The 19651-nt window shown below is 39.9% G+C and overlaps 1 protein-coding gene across 7 annotated transcripts in view; it reads right to left on the minus strand.

Moving 5' to 3' along the window:
* Nucleotides 1–18863, minus strand: part of ARID1B (AT-rich interaction domain 1B) — a 488774-nt gene extending 469911 nt beyond the window's left edge. For all 7 annotated transcript variants that reach the window (XR_013233491.1, XM_077348882.1, XM_077348907.1 and 4 more), the window contains exon 1: nucleotides 16651–18863. Coding sequence is in view for 6 of the 7 variants with exons in the window: in XM_077348882.1 (XP_077204997.1) it covers nucleotides 16651–18444 (1794 nt within the window). In the remaining variant the exon portion in view is untranslated. The remainder of the gene's footprint in view (nucleotides 1–16650) is intronic.
* Nucleotides 18864–19651: the final 788 nt, after the last annotated feature.

A 19651-nucleotide genomic window follows, 5' to 3' on the forward strand; every position in this document is an offset into this window, starting at 1 on the left:
TTTCACACAAGAGTGTTGAATCTGCACATTAGCATCTGTAATCTACATGGGATCACCATTCTGATACTTGACACTATAAACAGATAATTTAGAAGGGCCTGTATTTCTAGGAATCTCTATTAGGTAGGCACAAAAATGAAAAGGTTTTTTTTTATCATGTACAAGTTATCATCAGCAAGACTAAAATATACTAATACACTTGGAATTTTTTCAGTTCACACAAAGGTGATATCACATGTGAATTTTAACACAAAATGTTAGCAAAATAGCATCACAAAAGATGCTCCTACAACTTATTCTTTTGCTTAATGCATAATTTTTCATGTTTGAGAGGAAGAAAATGATAAAAATGAATTTGCTTAGATGCTTTTTTCTTCCCTTCTATGTTGCCAAGGTTTGAATAGCATCTCCAACAGGGACATCATAAACTAACACTTAGAGAATAGCTGTGACATCTCCTACACAAATTTAGGTCCTTGTAATAATTGTAATAATATATATATATAAGTGGTGAGAAACCAGGTGTAATGAAGGAGAAAGGTGCTCTTTACACATTTACCTGTTAGGCTCACACCTTTTCCAGTACATTGCCAGCTACTTTAAACAGCGAATGCTGCAATAATTTGGCATCCATCCATCTGACAATTTGATTCACACCTCATTTGCTGCTAAAGTTAAAACATTTCAGTCAACCTTTAGAAAGCACCTCTTGTGTCTCCAGAAAAATGCATATTTCTATAACAATGCCAAAGGTCTCAGCAAAAGCTATAAACACACATCTTTCAGAAATCAGTCTTTTCAAACATGCTATTTGAAGAAGCAATATTCTGTTTATATATGCATATACACACACTTGCTGAATTCAGGCTCTGGCAACATTTTGGAAGCTTGTGCTTAAACAGGTAGGCAAGCTTCACATTCAATCTTCACTGAAATTAAAAATGGAAAAGTTGAGGAAGAGTCTGAAACCTTGATAGTTCAAGAAAGACCAAGGTGTTTTAGCTTTAGATTTCAAAGTCTACATCAGGGGTAGTCAACCTGTGGTCCTCCAGATGTCCATGGACTACAATTCCCATGAGCACCTGCCAGCAAATGCTGGCAGGGGCTCATGGGAGTTGTAGTCCATGGACATTTGGAGGACCACAGGTTGACTACCCCTGGTCTACATTATGTATACTTACCCTGGAGTAAATCCCTTGAATGCACATGCACTGGATCAGGCTGTATTTCCCCACATGCTATTTACCATATAGGGAGAACAAGCAAGAACCAGTAAAAGAAGAAAAAGTTTTTAACCCCATCAGTGCCATTCAATCTTGGAGAAGTGATGAAAAGCCAGTATGGTGTACTAGTTAAAAGCCTCTAAATCTGGAGAACTGGGTTTGATTCCCCACTCCTCCACATTCAGTCAGCTAGGTAACCCTGGACTATGACAGTTCTCTCAGAGCTCTCTCAGCCTCACCTACATCACTGGGTGTCTGTTGTGGGGGAGAGGAAGGGTAGGTGATTGTAAGCCACTTTAAAATCCTTCGGGTAGTAAAAAGCAAGGTACAAAAAACAGCTCTTGTTATTCTTATTAATATATGCTTGCTTTTGAAAGAGAGACTGATCAGGCAAGCAAGAAAACAAGCGTTCCTCTGCATTTAATTTGACCCAGAATGTATATCTGAGCAAGCATTCTTTTGAACAGGATTTCACTGCCACAGGGTACCCAATCTTACCACTTTTCCTGAGGAAACTTTCTCTATGCCTCATTAGGACAGCTTCCATCCCTAAAATCTAGAAGTCCATGTATGACTAAAATTTCCGAAATGTCGTGACTCAATCAACTGAAAAACAAATTAGAACACATTTTCATACCAACTGTGTTGCAGTATTGATTGTCAAGCACTTTTATTTCTCCACTACTATCACAACATTATACCATATATAAATTGAATAAACCAACTGTGCTGTACCATCTACCTTCTTCAAGGTTGTGAGGAGGCTTCTATCCATTTATGATAGCAGCTTGGGTGTGGAAGATCTCAAAGACTTTTTGCAAAGTATTTCACAGATTAAATTGTCCGTATCCATTCCATACCATAAATGTATCATTCTTCCACAGTTTTCTATGCTCCGATCATATTTGGGTTAAACTACCCTAATTATCTGCTCTGTGCTCAGAACTGTCCTTCATGGACCCACATCATGTAGTTCCTCCTTATCAGTGGTGTAATTCTGTGGAACATTTCAGACAACAGCAGGACACAGAAGGCAAGGAACTCCCACACCACTGACAGAAATCCAGTTGATCAGCAGACATTCCGTTAATTCTGAAAAAACAAGAGCTGTTTTTTGTACCCTGTTTTTTACTACCCAAAGGAGTCCCAAAGTGGCTTTCAATCACCTACCCTTCCTCTACCCACAATAGACAGACTAGGACGTTGGTGAGACAGAGAAAGCACAGAGAGAACTTTAACTGGCTCAAGGACACCCAGCTGACTACATGTGGAAGAGTGGGAAATCAAACCTGGTTCTCTAGATTAGAGGCCACTCGTAACCACTATATCAAGCTGTTTTCAACAGCAGGATGGTTAATGTGTGTAGGGCACAAAAATTAATACCCAATGTGGCTTACATAATTCTGCCCTGCTCCATTTTATCCTAACAACAACCCTCTTGAGGCTGACTGTGTGACTGACTCAAGGTCACCCTGCAAGGTCATTCTAAAGAAAGTAAATTAGGGTATGTTAGTACTGAAGAGCTATACTGCCAGATACGCAAAATGTATACAAAGATGGAGTGGAAATGACCTTGAAACACACAAACCTGCACTGAATTAATAAACAAACGCTGACTAAAGAAGGAAATGCACACCAAATATAAGCTTTATTAAAAGTTTAATTAGCACTGGATTAGAGCTAGCATTTCCAGGGCTGGCAAGGTATTATGAACACCTTGGGGTAGCAAGGGAGTATGAGTCCTCATCAGAGGAACAGTCGGACAACACATCCCCAGTCTTTGCCTGGCAGACACATCCTGTGAGGCCAGGATCTCTTAGTCTTCCCAAAGGGACCCTGAGTCAGCGCTAATATCACCCCGAGTCATCAGAGCCCTCAGTCCCCAGCAAGGACTTATCCATTATCAGACACATCTCAATCTCCTGAAGCAGTCCAGAAGCAGAGAAGAAGAGCTAAGACTAAGGCATTGACTAGGTACAAGAGTGTGTGCCTATCAGCCCATGGTCTCCCCTCTGCCAAGGCAATGCCAGAAGGGGCTGATAAGTCACCACAGATCCTGTAGGTCCAAATTTTCTTCATGAGGAGCTCTCAAGAGCCTAATATATGAATCAGTGGCACCTGCAGGAAAACTTGTTTTATAAGGCTGCAGCCAGTGTGGAATCAACTTGTCTGAAGTCTTGCTGACTACTCCACCAGTTGCCTGAGCTAGTTTATATCCATTCTGGTTACCTGACTTTTGCACTACTTGTGGTTCCGTCATTGGAATATGTAACCTAACCTTGGACTACCTTCACTTTTGACGGTGTTATCAGACTCTGGACCATGGGACCATGGCCTGTGAACCTTTGCTGTCAGACCCAGTGGTTACGAGGACTTGCCTTCTACCTGGTGGCTAGGGCAAAGAGTCCAACTTTTGTCAGTTCGGCCTCATGCAACACATATTCCCCAGATGCTGGTTTAGGGGAAAGGGTTTCACCTTTCACCTAATATTCATGGATGTGGAGAAGTCCCACTCCACTAAAAGAAATTGCTTCCATCAACAGAGATTTTATATCAGATCCAACCCATTAATTAATTATTATTACTAGATTCTGCAAGAGTTGGAATCAAATTTTAGTGCATTGAAGCTCATGAATGCAGTTAAATTCTACACTGGCTGTGGGCAAGTTGTATTTACATATCTGAATCCATTCCTGCTGTTCTTCTGGTGCGGGAAACTTTAATATCATAAGGTTCAACCCCTAACTTTTGAGAGTCAATACATGCTATCTCTCTATAGAAATGGTGTCTGGACCTTATGCAGAAAGATTAAATAGTGAACTGCGAAAAAAATTCAACCATATTTGAGATTCTTGACATATCCCCAAGAAGTGAATCTCAAAGTGACAGCAGATACATGCTACCAGACTTCCCTGTGGGGGGTGGCAGTTTGAGATATCAAAAGCATTTTTTTAAATGGGAGGGACAGGAACAGAATGTAGCAGGCAGCAGAGAAGAATGAATATCGAAACCTCTGGAAAATGAAAACATCGTAATGTTCTCTGCTACACAGCCTTATTTGAAAATAGTTTTGGGGTTCTACAGACACCATCCCTTGCAATTGTGAAGAAAAAATATTTTTTAAAAAAAGGAATAGCAAACAAATTACAAATTTCCTACTGAAATAACAGCAAATGCCATTTTGATGTTCAAGCATATAGCCTTCCTCTCCACAAGAATCCAAATAAGTTTGGACTTGTAAAAGTTAAATAAAGTGGTATATTTTTAATTAACTCAAGCTATCCCACTGAGTTCAGGGCCTGGCACAGGACATGACAACACTCTAGAGCAGACAGCAAATGGTAAGACACAAAACCCACCTTGAACAGCTGATTCTAAAAATAAATGTCCAAATACATTTAGAAATTAAAGAACTTACAATAAATGTTGTAAAAGATATACACTCCCCTAAACAAGACTATCTTCCATATGCATTTTAATATTTGATATTCATCAAATAAACATTATTGGGGAAGACTAGGAAGAGCAGATTTATACATCTGAAAGAGGGAATTAAAGGTGACTATTTTAATTTGCTCAGAAGACCAGACCTTGCAGGGAGCCCATTCAACAAAAGAAGAACTCCCAAATGGAAATAAGCATATTTCCCTCTGAAAGAAAATAAGAACATAGGAGACTGGCTATATTTTAAATCAAGCTTCTCCTGCAAAGGCAGCCAGGAAATGGAAATGATAAGAAATGGTCAACATTCAACTTCCCTCCTGACAAATTAACAAATAACTTGAAGGGGAAAGGAATATATTCTAGGACTTTTTTGGAGCCACTAATTATTGTCTAACAGGAAAATACAGAAAGATTAATTAATAACAAGAAACCCTTTCAAGAAAAAGACACAACTCCTGCAGTTTCTACTACCAGTAAATCCTTCCTTGGTTAATCCTTACAATTTCCCCCCAAACTCTGTTCTGTGAGTTCACCTTTGCCTCTAGTTCTCCAACGCTACAGTGTGTATATGGAACACTAAGCAGTTGAGACATATTAAGGGTTATAAAAAGCACACAGGAGAAACCACTCCATAAGGGTTCAAGTCCATAACAAGGGGTACAAGAGGAGCTTAAGGTGTGTAGCATAAAGATATAATATATATAAGACTTGCTACAAAAGTGTAACTATTAGAATAATAGAATCATAGAGTTGGAAGGGACCTCCTGGGTCATCTAGTCCAACCCCCTGCACTATGCAGGACACTCACAACCCTATTGCCCATCCACTGTAACTTGCCACCCCCTTGAGCCTTCACAAAATCAACCTCTCCATCGGATGGCAATCTAGCCTTTATTTAAAAATTCCCAAAGATGGAGAACCCACTACCTCCAGAGGAAAGCTTTTCCACTGAGAAACTGCTTTAACTGTCAGGAACGTCTTCCGGATGTTTAGACAGAATTTCTTTTGAATTAATTCCATCCCATTGGTTCTGGTTCGACCCTCTGGGGCAAGAGAGAACAACTCTGCTCCATCTTCTATTGATGTGCCCATGTCCATTTTGATGTATGACACAAATGTTTCTGAAGGGGCGATCTTTAGCCAAGAGCTGTGAAAAGCAGAGGGTTGACAATGTGAAGTATTGGGCACAGATAACTGAGACCTGCTGAGAGCTGATGACATCAAGCTAGCCTGCACTATCCAGGTCAGGGCAGATCCCCCTTTAGGATTACAGAATAAGGTTATAATCCTATGCACACATATCCAGGAGCAATCCTCATTGAACACAACTAGGCTTACCTCTGAGTAAGCATATACAGGATTGGACCATAAGACAACTGCAACATTGTTCATAGAATAAAAACTAAACCCTATTTTTAATTTTATTAGCAAGTGAAAATGCATTGGTGTTATTAGAAAATGCAAGTTTACTCTAAAATATTGTCTAGATATTTGCATGCTGAACTAATGTTTTGCTGCAGTCAGCCAAAAAAAAACCCAGAAATCTGTTTTCTAGCAACAGCTACAGCTGATTAACAGGGAATTTCATTTGCACCCAATCACACTGTATGATTTAACTTCCTTTTTGGTAAATAAATCTCTTGAATTCATACAGTGCTTCTTCAGAACTGACTTCTTCCTTAAAATGTGTAACTTTAAGAAATGCAGGCTTTTGTTGAGGGGGCAGGCTGAAAAAATCATGAATATGCTTAATTTTGTGAGGGTCAATGCAACCATACAAAAGGAAGAAAACCTGAGCTTCATATTATTGTAAAGCCCCTGGTAAGCTCACAACTGAACAACAAACAGCCAGAAACTATTACTCCGAATAAAATATCCTCCAAAACTTCTCTCTTTACTCTTCTTTTTTACAGCATCCACATCAGCAGCTTATCTTTGTCAGTGAATTATTCTTTCCTCTGCCAGGCAGGAGAGCTACTTGTCCATGTATGCTGCCTGTGTGTTATCTATATATGCATTCCATTTGAATCCAATTTCCTTGCATTACCTCTGCCCAGGTCAGGGATGAATGGCTGTCAAATTCCCTCAGGAATAAAAAGAAAAACCCTTTCTTCCTGAGGCAGCAAGTTTCAATTCACAGAGCACATGGCTAATCTACATATGTGAAGGTCACGGCACTTCAGTCAAGGAGGTTAAGAATGGAACAGCTCACGTAAGGGGCTGTCTTAAACATCCTGGCATGGAGCCCAACAACTGAGATTGTTGAAAAGCAATAGATAGCTTCTGGCAGCACCAAGGGTAAAAATATTTTGATCACGTGATGCCATGGAAGCAAACCGCTTCGCTTCATGTGAGAAACTTTTGCAGACTCTAATACATACCACATTTTGAATCAACTCCAAGATTTTTTTTCACCCTCATGCGGTGTAACTGAGCTCAGAGAAAAACAGAAACACTACAGTTACGTTCATGGAGGCTAGTAAGTTCCCAAGTTTAAAAACAAAATCTTCCTGCAAACTGAGTGATCTGAATAACTATGAACATCATTGCAAATGTCACCCTGACAGAAACTTGTTTTGAGCCAATGGAGTCAATTGCTTACCCTCATTTATTACAGAAATAAAATTAGCTCCATCCACCCTAATTTTTTTTTTGCATTGTCTAGTGCTGCACAGGAGTTTTAAAAAATATTTATCCAGCACAGATCCTAGCCACCCATCTGCACTCCTTTTTAAGCGCTTCCTTCACATCCAAAGAAGTAAATACTTAGGACTTATAAGGAAAACAATATACAAAGAATACCACAAAAACATTCCCAACAGAAATTTTTACACATGGATCACACACGTCATGATCAAAACATAGCAAATAAAGCTAACAAACTGCTTATATGTTGACCACAACAAATCTCCCATATTGCATTTCAAAATTAAAGTGGTATTAATTACTTCTTTGCAAGATGCTGTCTTACCATTTCATCTCATCTCATCTCAGTTATAAATAAAGCCTGACAATCTGGTCATCTTTTTTTACATGGAATAATGGGTCACTTTTCAGCAAGTCTGAACTCTTGCTTTTACCGAGACAGCAAATTAATGCTTGGGAACTGACCATGTCAATGTTGTATGAGCACCCCATCCTAACATACTGCCATTATCTAAGAACTGCAGGACACTAATAGCACATGCTCATCATTGGTTTACAGCAGGGGCCGGTCAACGCTTGACAATTTTACTGAGGCCCAGGGAGGGTGGTAGTCTTTTGCTGAGGGACGTCGCCGCCGCCTGAGCCCCTGCTCCATTGGCTTTCCTGCCAGTGCCCTTGAATTCCTGCTGCCTGCTGGGGGGCACTGCTAGCAGCAGCTGTGCAGTGCCACGTCGAGGGGGAGCCCCAGCCATGGCGGCCGCTGGAGAGCACCAAAGGTGAGAGTGGCAGGGCAGCCCCCGAGGCAGCAGCTGGGGAGGAGGACGAGGAAGAGCCGCGGCCCGGTACCAACTGATCCACGGACCAGTCCCGGTCCCCGGACCGGGAGATGGGGACCACTGGTTTACAGCACTTTGGATTAAAAATGCTGCCTACTTTCAGTCAGTCTTTTTCTCTTTCAAAATAATTAATAACCATTCATAGTAGTTAAATGTATTCTGCATGCACGCACTTACCAATTCTGTTTATTCAACTCCAAAGTATTAGTCTAGTGTCAGAATCAGAAAAGTAGATGAACACAGAATAAAATTAATCTCATAATGAAGTTATATGAGGACCCAGTTATAACAGTGCGTACTGCAAGAGTTATGCACAATTTAGAATCTATCAAGTTGGATATGGTCAGCCAACCATGTACCATGGTTACCCAGGTGTTTAATAATCCCTTGTTTCTTCAGCAGCTGGCAACTAGTGAAAATACATTTATTGAGTTCTGGTAGGCCATCATAATTGGCTAGTGGTTGTGTTCAAGCTTATTTTATTGGTTCATGAATGGACGCAATTTGCAGTACAGTGAGACAGATTCAACTGGAAGCCTCCTCTGATAAGGATAAAGGCTCAACAACATTATCCAAACTCTATTTAAGGAAGGCACCTCTTTCAGGAGATTTCAGTTGTTCTCTAGATAGGTATTCATGCTTCCAGATTTCTCTGAAAGATTCCATTACACAGTAGTGTAAAAGCCATTTTGGAATTTAGCACAAAAGCCTGTCTGACACAGAGAAATGGAAACAGACTGCAAATGCTATTTTCCCTTGGAAAACCTGTGTATGCTTATAGATTATGACATTAAACATCTCAGTTTTCTTTATATACTTAACCCAAGAAGTTTCAACAATCCCACTGACTCATATATTATTAACATATATATATAAATAAAATAAAATACATACAGCTGATAACATGACCTTTCACTGCAAACACCAACAATCTTAAATGCCGATAATTTCAATCAAGAAATATCTGAATAGTCATACTATACGCTTATATGCTGATGTTCTGCTTGTTTGTGGAGTTTCATCCTACTTATTCTTGTTACTCTCAAAAATCAGATTTGCATTAAAGACCTCTCTACGTCTGTGAAACATTATTGCAACAATTAGTCTTTTTACTCTTTTACACAATACTTCAAGGTTGCCTTTGTTAGAGAAGACTAAATTGTGTTTTTGACTAGCAAATATATTGTTTTATGGATTCCAGCTGAAATAATTCTTATGAAATCATTTAACCTGGGTGAAAAGGCAAGAGTGTATCATGTCTTAACTTGCAAAAAATGGATAGAGATTTACTTGTCTAAGCAGGCAAGTGATGGCAGCATTAGCACAAACACTGAGCTGGGAAACCGAATAAGAAAATCAAACTAGTAATACAGTAACATAACATTTTCACTGCATATTCATAGGGACAAACATTTTCATTTTTCTGAACTGTAAACAAAATATTTACAGAGAAAATACCTGCTAAAAAGAAACAACTATGTGCGTCTGTGTATTCTTTTGGAAAGATACTTGTCACTAAGATCAATGAGACTAGGGTTTATGTAACTGTGCAAAAAGTAGCTATTCAATAGTTTCCCTGTACAATCAATTAATTATCAGAACACTGATGATTAAAAAACAAATCCCTGATCTTAGCATGCTGCTACAGTAGCACAGATGTCAAACAAAGCAGACTGAGTAGAGGTGACACAAAAAGATGCATCTATTAACTGTAGAAGAAAATATCATAATACTCAAATAAGGAAAAATGGTGGTTGAGAAACGGACCGATATGCACTCTTGTATCTGTCTACAATCCTTACTGTGTCATTTGCAGTAACCCTGTCTCAGTCATTATAAAGAGGAAAGCAATCAACTTGAATAACAGTACGAACTACAAGTTCCTACACAGCCCATTTTAATAGTCCTTAAATAAATGTGCCGCAGCCTTCATCCTTTCATATACTGGCTTTAAATTATGTACTGACTAAGCATTTTCAATAACTAGTACAGCGATTAAGGAGAGAGGAGGGAAATGTGTAAAGCAACAAGCTAACATGGAGTGGATTCACTTGTTTGTTTAACAGAACACGATTAACCCATATAAACCAGCAGAGTTCACACAGGCTTTTAAATAAAAGATCTAAATGTTGGAAGATTGGAGTATAAATGTACTGGGTTCCTAAAACTAAAACTATACTACAAAGTGACATCTTGAAAGAATGAAAATAGACTATATATAAATGTATAGGTTTTTAAAACTTACTTTATCATTTGAAAATATACAGTATTTATTCTCTATTTCTCCATTTTTTCACAGCTACAGAAACATATTAGTTATAAACAATTTCGCCTTTTTGATTAATTACAGTAGCTGATGTGACTGAAATCATTACCCCTTATTATAATAAACTGTTAAAACACCAATTATCATGTCACAATATACAAAGAAAATATCTTTATACTGCCGAATACCTGTTTTTATTGTTAACTCTATTTTACTGGTACACTAAATGCTTTATACAGCATGCATTTTTTACAATAAAATTTTATTCATTTTACCAATTTTGACAGTTTGCATATAAATTAAAAATGACAAATCTGTATCAACATAATCCCACTGTGCAAATGGAATTCAAACCCAATGACGTGAAGATTGTGTAAGTCAACTTTATCCTTCCAAAGAAGGTGCCACACATTAAAACGTAAACAAAATACTAGTATCTTCACCCAGACTAAGAAAACAAGCTCAAGCCCAGATGTCATTTATATCAGTTGTTAGAGCTGAACCAGGATAGACAACTGTAGTTGCTTGTTTATTTGTTCATATATAGTTTTGGGGTCAAATCAAAGTTCTGATATCAAAGAACTTCTAAAATGAAGCTGTTCCCTACAGTAAAGCGTTCCCTACACCACTACATGGTGTCAATGAAGGTGTAATCTCAGAAAAATAAAATGCCTAAATCTGAAGCATAAGCAGAATTATGTCATATTGAGGTGATTATCTAAACATACAGTGGTACAAGCCCATTCAGAGCTCTTATGTGCTGGCAAATAGATTTGAGCAAACTCCATTCCCATTCACTGGAATACTACATAAATTCTATGTCATTATTTCACTCACAGAAATAAACAGCAACAGCACTCCTGTGACAAAATTATAATATGGGGAAAAGAGCATTGGATCAAGATGAAATGTTTAAAGAGGCCCCCAAGTGAAGCAGAAGTAAATTCTATAAATACAAATACAGTTCCAGCCGAAAAAATCAGTTTAATAATCAAGCAGTATTTTTATTATCCAGGTAACTTTTACAGCTTCATGAATAAATGTCTCATATGAATGTTCTTGACAGAAAGAAATCCAAATTTTCATCATTCCTGATAAAAAGCACTGGACAACACAGGACATGCGCCTACTTCTTGGAGCTCAAATTATTTCTATCTTAGTTTTAGAATCAAAATTTAAAATCACTAAGGGATACTGGCAAAGTAAACCTGAATTAATTTCAATCCCTTCTCCACCCTGTTAAAAAAAGCTTTTTTGTGCTAAGTAAATAGCCTTAAAAGTAGAAAATTCAGATTTATCAAATGTTGTAATGATCACAATGCTGAAATTTATTCCAGTGGTTAGGCCTACCACAACTAAATGCTCCTGGGATCTGAAATTCTCCAGCCTTGAGCAGGAACAACAAGTGAGGTACCACTGCTTTACATATCCACAGAGAATCTTTAGTGCCTCCTAATGTGGCTCATTTTTAAATGGTATTGAAATATTAGATAGTATTGATATTGATGTTTTAACAAGTTGAGTATAATTGCATGAAGCAAAATATATATAATTCTGCTTTATCCCTTGCTGCTGATGAACATTTCAGGGATAACCTTCCTACTGGACAATATACTTAACAAGCACAATGAATACAGCTAAAAAAAATCCAATTGTTTGATAATCCAGGAATCTAACTTTTGATGACAGTGCCCAGGAATCTGATTCTCCCCCTTAATGAATTCATGGTTTGCCCTAAACACACACAAAGGGTTGAAGCAGACTTATGGGATTGGGGAGATCCATGTTATGGAATTCCAATAAGCAATCTATTAAACAGGTTTTTGGGAACAGATGACTCTGCTGGATCTGATTCTGTATATGCACAAAGTAATACAAGGGGAAACAAAAATTGTATCCAGTTCATGGGTGGGTGTATATGCCTCCTATTCTTGTACCATGCACACACTCTAAACAGATGGAAGTCATCGTCACCTGCTTGCAGGGTACAGGTGAGACATCCCATTCTCCAAAACAGATTTGATCATGTTTAGAAAGGGGAGGATTCTTGAGCACTTGTATACATCCTCTTCTGTCCACAAGGACCCAAGGATCAAGGCCCATATTTTTTAATGCAGCAGTTATAGGTGCACCTATTAAACTAATCAATCCAAATATGTCTGTAATTTTATACTTTTTCCAAGGGGAAACAAGCACAATATGCAGCTTTTCCTCCAACTTAGTAAAGAACAGAAATCCTACATAAAAAGAATCTATTTTCCACTATTGTTGCATGCATCACTTTTACATACATACCAATTCCATCATCTTACTATCACAGGAACCAGCAATGAACACTGGTTTCCACACTGTTCATAATATTCCAGGGACAGATACTACTAATTATTTATACTGCTCCTTTAGAATACATTTCTAGACTAGACTAGATGAGACACATATTAGAAGATACGTCGTTCTAAATAAAGAGACAGCAAAAAAAGGAGTTCTTTTTGTCTATACCGAGAATCTATAGGCACCAGGATGGCATTTATCAGAAAGTCCCCAGATATTGGTCCTGTACTCTTTTACTTAAGACAATACTTGGACAAAATGGAATGTAGCTGGCAAGAACAGTTGCAAAAGCAAAATCTATTACTAGGCAAACAATCATAGCAAGAACCATGCATTTATAAAAATCATTGCTGAATGGGATTTTTCTAATAATGCTTCAATATTTAGCGGAGCTACATATTCCATTTAAAAACACTGAAAAGGTTAAACATGTAATATTTTATGTTATTTATATTTTATTTATTTATTCATATATGCTAACATGAATTATACTCTTGGAATGTGAACCAGAATGTAAACTAACAACTTAACCACGTGACTCCTAATGGCCACACTATACAATCACAAAAGTGGTAAATAATAAAATAATGGCTGATGTCTTCCACCTAATTACATTATCACAGACCTTGTTTGCAACCATATTCATGCCGCAAAGATGAAGAAGATTCAGTTGGTCTGGGTCTCATTTATGTTTCTTCCATTTTTATGAAACAGGAAATCTCTTTACAATATAAAAAAATAACCAAATTTTATTTACATTTAAATTTGCTTTATAAAGCAAATGAGATAAAACATTTGGCTGATGGTGGAATCAATCTTCCTCCATATTAAAAAGAAGGTACCAATAGACAATAATGCCATCAAGCTACCAGTTAGTCTACTGCATTCTCTTCTCTTTTATATCTTAGGGAAGGCGAAAATGATTATAATTAGTCACCAATTATATTGTGTGCATTGTACATATACAGCTAAACATTAATATGCACACATACACACATGCATTTATAACCAGCTATAACACATACATATTTTGCTAAGTATCAAATCCAAGATGTGACGGTAAATATTCTGTCCTACACATTTTAAATGTTCAGTTCTTTTACCAACAGGGGCACAGGAGCTAAAATTTATGACTGCAATATTAAATATAGTTTTTTGAAAGGAAATATGAGAAAACAGAAATTGTTTTCTGCTTCGATATTATTCTGGTTGTTTTTCAAGAAACAGCATTTTAAGTGTATTGATCTGTTCTTCAAATGCTAAGTTGCAATAAAAAAGAACAAAAAGACAAACTGATGAATGATGTTTGTTACAAATACTATATGAAGTTATCACAGATGCTTTATAATATATATATTTTCTAAATCACATGTTATATATCATAACACAAGAAAAAATTGCTACCTCACCTAGGATGAGAACCACTAAATAAAATAATACTGCTTCTAAGGGTCATGATAAGATCATAATGAATTTGTTCTCATTCCAATAAAAACTAAATACTTGTTACAATTTATTCTATGAAAAAATAGCATACCAATATAGCATATATGCATAATCCTGCTTACTATCTTTTCTCCTTATTCAAGCTATACATGTTAAACAATTCATTGTTTAAAAAAAAGGTAATAAAGCAAATATTTCTAAATTAATTATGGAAGATCGTACATACACATCTTCATTACCTAATGGCTCCTACTACCACTTTCATCTCAAAAATTTAAAGACGGGAAAAGATTAATATTGAATTCTTACTTCCCTTTAAGGGAAAAGAAAATAGCAAAAGAAAATAAAACATTAGATCAGTGGTCTGTCAACAATAGAAAATATTTTTTCCCGTCTATCCACGGTCCAAATTATTTGTTCACTTAGCCCATTGCTCACTACGGCAGGCACTATCTACTCAAAGACACAATCGTTTTAAAACATCTTTTATTTCAAAATCAAGCTTGTTGGAGTCTCCAAAGAGTGCAGATGGGAATTTATTTTCATTACCCTGTTCCTGAAAGACATTTAAGATTTAGTAGTTCATAATAACATCATCTTCGTAAAGAAGAAAAAGGTCCCCAATAAACACTTAAATGCATTACCCCCTTTTAAGCATAATTCACTTCTCTATGAATCAAAGCATAAACTTGTATTTTATATATTTGATAATAAAAAATAATAACTAAACGAAGCATGATGCCTGCTGTTTCTGATCTCTAAAATGCAAATTCAGAACAGATTTAACAAATATATATATGGCTTTCTGGATTTATAAAAATAATAATATAAAACAAAGAGCCCTCCAAACACATCACATTAAATACATATTCCTTTATGTAAGGTACTATATACTATACACCTAAATATGTGGGGAAATATGCAAAATAGGTAACAAATATACAAATAAGGCTAATGGTACTAAACACATCTGGTACTGAAGTAATATATAATCCATCCCACAGAGTTTAAAAATCTGGCATATACTTTCACGATTATGCTACAATTATTATGTTTTAAAGAGATAAAATGGTTTAAACATGTATTGCTTAATTTGAAAAACATTTAATCAAGCCATTAAAATAAAGAAAAACTTCCAAATTGGTTAAGAAGAAAAAAGCAACAAACAAATTTAGAAGCCAAAGAAGATACAATGATCACTTAATTTTTTTTAAAGATTGACATTTTAATGTAGTGGTCATTGTTCTGCTGAAGCCCGCTTAACCAGATATCTGAATAAGGTTGCCAATTATTTCAGCTTCTTCTAAGAATGTGTAACCTTGCATCTGTGAGCAAAACTGCTCAGTTATTATTTGTGGCAAGAATTTTTGTGACTGTACTGCTCAGCAATTCTATTTACATCAGCAATGCTAAATGCCCAATGGTGAGAGAGGAGCCAATCAGATGGCAGATTAGATGTCAACTCAGAGGCAGCTGTCTGGAGACTATTACAGCCAGTTTACCTCCACAATTCAAATTCCAAACCTTGCAAAGGAGATCAAGTCACTTTTTAGGCTCAAACGGCAGAGCAAGAAATATCAAGAATGCCGAGTTATTTACCATGGCTTTGAAGTGGCAAAAAGGCAGTTCATGTAAACTGGACTCAATTATGACCCAATACCATCTGATCTGGCAATTACACTGGATACAACTAATTGGAAACTATGTATTGTTGCCAGAAACATTGACTGTTGAGCTCTTGCAATATTTAGGACTTTTTATTTAGGGGGGGAAATGAACTCTTGCCTGATCATGCAAGAGGTTTCATGTGCATTCACGAAAGAAAAAATCCACTGATTTCCATTGGTAATTTTTTCACATGCTTTTAATAACTAGTTTTAGACTTGCCGAGAAGACTGGAAAAACAAGCCCAAAGAAACAGTCCTTGGAACAACTACAGTGTAAACCTTTTATGACTATGGCACAAACACTTGTACTGTTTTTGTTGGTTTTCAGTATACAATTTTAACCAAGCAAACCAATTTGCCAACAAGCTAAGAGGCCTATTTCCTTACTAAGAGAAATAAATCAGGTCAGGAAAGGAAAGATAGTGGTATTTTGCAGGCTCTGCTGGCTATGACACTGGTTCCTCCCTTTCCTACTCCAAAGTGGTTTTCCTCAGGGCCTTGTGTGTTCAGATTTCTAATAAGTCTAGGGTAGGCACACTGGGTGGGGTGCACTGGTGTATTGTTCAACTGTGTAACTAAATGGTCTTATTTTCAGCTGGAAAGCCCTATGATGTCTCTTCTACCTAATCAGAGTCAGACACTGTGCATTATCCAGTCCTGCTTAGACAGGCAGTAAGGAGTTGAGATGGAGTAGGAGAAAAGTAAACGAGAAAGTAAGTCAGGCTTGCAGAGAACACAGACAAACATAAGCAAAACAACACACTGCTTCCTTTTGGGGTTCTTATTGTTACCTGGCTCCTGCTGATGGTCTGTCCAGGGCTCATAGCTGGATGATTTCTTTGTTGTGCAGCTGCTGCTACCCAGGCTGGGTTTGCAGCTCCATACTGGGAACCCATGTCCTTGCCCATGCCCATGCCCATGCCCGCTGCTGCCTGCTGGCTTCCTGGGGCGGCTGCTGCAGCTACTCCCTGAGCCTGCTGTTGTGATGGGGCAGGACTGGGGTTGGTATAATCAGGGTAGCCGGTGCCATAACTCCTCATCATGGGGCTGGGGGACGTGAGCAGCTGGTTCAAGGTTGGGGTGGCCCCAGACGGGTGCTGGTTTTGCCCGGAGAACCTTTGGAAGCCCGCAGCCCCAGACGCCTTGCCCAGGCTGGCCCCTCCGCCGGGGCCCAGCATCATGCCCTGCTGCTGGTGCTGCTGCCTGGGGGAGCTCAGAACCCCGAAGGCAGAAGACGAGCCCCCATAGCCGCCGCCGCCGCCGCCGCCGCCTCCTCCTCCCGCTGCTGCTGCTGCTGCCGCTGCAGCAGCCGCCGCCGCCGCCGCCGCCGCCGCCGCCACGACTCCCGCTCCTCCTCCCGCGCTGCTGCCGCTGCCAGGCCGGCCGTAAGCGCTCGGATAGTGGTTGTACTGACTGTTGGCGTAGCCTTCGTGCGAGTTGGGCAGGGGGTCCATGCTGTTGGGGGCCGCCGCGGGGTGCATTAGCCCCATCCCGGGGCTTTGTTGTCCGCCATGTTGATCAAAGCAAGGCCCGGCCCGGCTCACTGAGGAGGCGCCTCCGCCGCTGCTGCTGCCAGCGTTGCCGTAATAGCTATTAAACTCCGAGACACCCACCGCTGAGGGGCCGCCGCTGCCGCTGCCGCCGCCGCCTCCGCCGCTGCCCGCTCCCTGAGGTGGTGGTGGCGGCGGCGGCGGCGGAGGAGGAGGAGGAGGCTGCTGCTGCTGGCCGCCCAAAGGTCCCAAGCTGGAGTGGTCGTAACGACTACTAAGGTGCTGCTCGCCCATTTTGTCAGCCGGAGGTGGCGGCGGCGTCGCCTCTTCCTCGTCCCCGCCTTTATTCATCAGGGGCTGAGGCTGCGGCTGCCTCTGGGGCTCGGCCTGTCCCCCCAAACCACCGTCTTTTCCTCCATGTTGCTGCTCCATGTCTGCGCTGCTGGGCTGAGCAGCGCCGCCACCGCCGTTGCTGCTGCTGCCGTTGTTGTTATTCTGCATCGGATGGTGCTGAGGCGGCGGCTGTTGCCGGAATTGATTTAGCTGTTGTTGTTGAAGTGCATGGTGGTGGTGGTGGTGGTGGTGAGCATGGGGGAACTGGGCATGGAGGTGAGCTGGGTGCTGGTGCTGGGCATGAGGGTGGTGGGGAGGTGCGGCGGCAGGGTGATCGCCTCCAACGCTTTTCAACTTGTGGTTGGGGAGCAGCCCTGTCTCCATAGCCGGGGTTGCAGAAGAGGAGGAAGACGACAAACCCGAAGAGCTTCCAGCTTCTTTCAGACCCGATTCCGTGGAAGAGCCGCCGCTGCTAGCGTTGTTGTTACTACCGGTGGTGGCGGCGGCGGCGACAGAAGTTGCATTATTGGCCATGTTCAGTTCATTATGGTGGTGAAGGAGGTGATCTACATTATTCAAGCCGCTGTTGTTGTTGTTGTTGTTAGTCCCATCTCCAACCCCCGGTCCGGCAGCTCCTGTGGTCCCAGGCAAGGGACCCCCGGAGTTCAGATCTTGGCTTAAGTTGCCCGGCAAACTCGGGGATTTGCCCTTGTTCTTGCTCGCACCCGCCGGAGCCGCTGCTACTTGCGCGGCCATGATCATTGCAACATTGCAGGGAAGGGGTGGGGGGGATCAATTAACCTCCCCCAGGCGAGAAACGGGGCAAAACAAACGGGGAGGAAGGTGAGAGGGGAGCAAAAGGCAACCCTCCCACCGAAAAAAAAAAACAGCCCCACGCTGCGGAAACACTAGATGAACTTGAATAAACAAAAAGCTCTGCTGATCATTCCACACGCACGCACGCGATTTGTTTTTTTTAAACACACCCCAAAACTCCCCTCCCCAAGTCCTTGATGGAGATTAGAAATTGTAAGAATGCCTTACGGTCGTTGCCAGTTCCTGCTGTGTGATTTCACGTTGAAAGTTTTTTTGTTGTTGTTCAGGTTTAAATGAAACTTTTTTTCTTTTCCTCTCTAACCCGGATATGGGTAAATACACGTCTGGTTGAGCCTATCTGGCCCAGCATGGCATGAGAGAGAGAGAAGGAGGGAGAGAGAGCTCTAACAACTATTATCCACTTCTCTCTGATTACTCCAGCGCACGTGGAAAACGCGGACTGGATTCTCCCTCCACCTTCTGCTGCAGCTCTAGCAGCTATGGTACATGAAGGGAAGGCAAGACGCAACACAGGGCAGTTGGCACCACTCTGAAAAAAGGAGGAACAGATACTGCCTCCTTCTGTTTTGCATTTAAAGATTCTGAAGTGAGGGGGAGAGACCCCCCTCCTTTGCTAGCAAATGCCTCTGTGGGGGGGGGTGTCAATAATTAAAATTAATTCTGATTACATGCTGTAGACATTTTTTTAGATGACCAGAGTTATACATTTTCATTATCCGTAAATGCTGTTATATGATCAAACTGATAAAACACCCCATTGTCCACAAAATACATGCAAGATAGAGTAATTATGTAATGTAAAGATGCATTCTGGCCTCATCGCACTCTGGTTGTCTACATCAAATTTGAGCTCCAGATAGGGCTGTCTATATTCAAACATATCAAAAGATGCATCCAACCACATGTGAAATCCCTGACTGGACTCAGGGAGATTGTATATAAATTAATAAGCCTGCAAATATTTGCAGTTTTGAACTCCATATAGCAGAAAATTGCAGATTTGTCTATTTGTTGCTAGTAATTTTTAAAATGGCTTAGAAATGAGCACTGCCCATTGCCATTGGGGCTCATAACACTTGCAAACCATCCACAGACGTCATATTGGAAATCAGTTTAACAGCCCCAACCCTAA

This window comes from Paroedura picta, chromosome 1 (assembly GCF_049243985.1).
Source record: "Paroedura picta isolate Pp20150507F chromosome 1, Ppicta_v3.0, whole genome shotgun sequence".
Classification (NCBI taxonomy): domain Eukaryota; kingdom Metazoa; phylum Chordata; class Lepidosauria; order Squamata; family Gekkonidae; genus Paroedura; species Paroedura picta.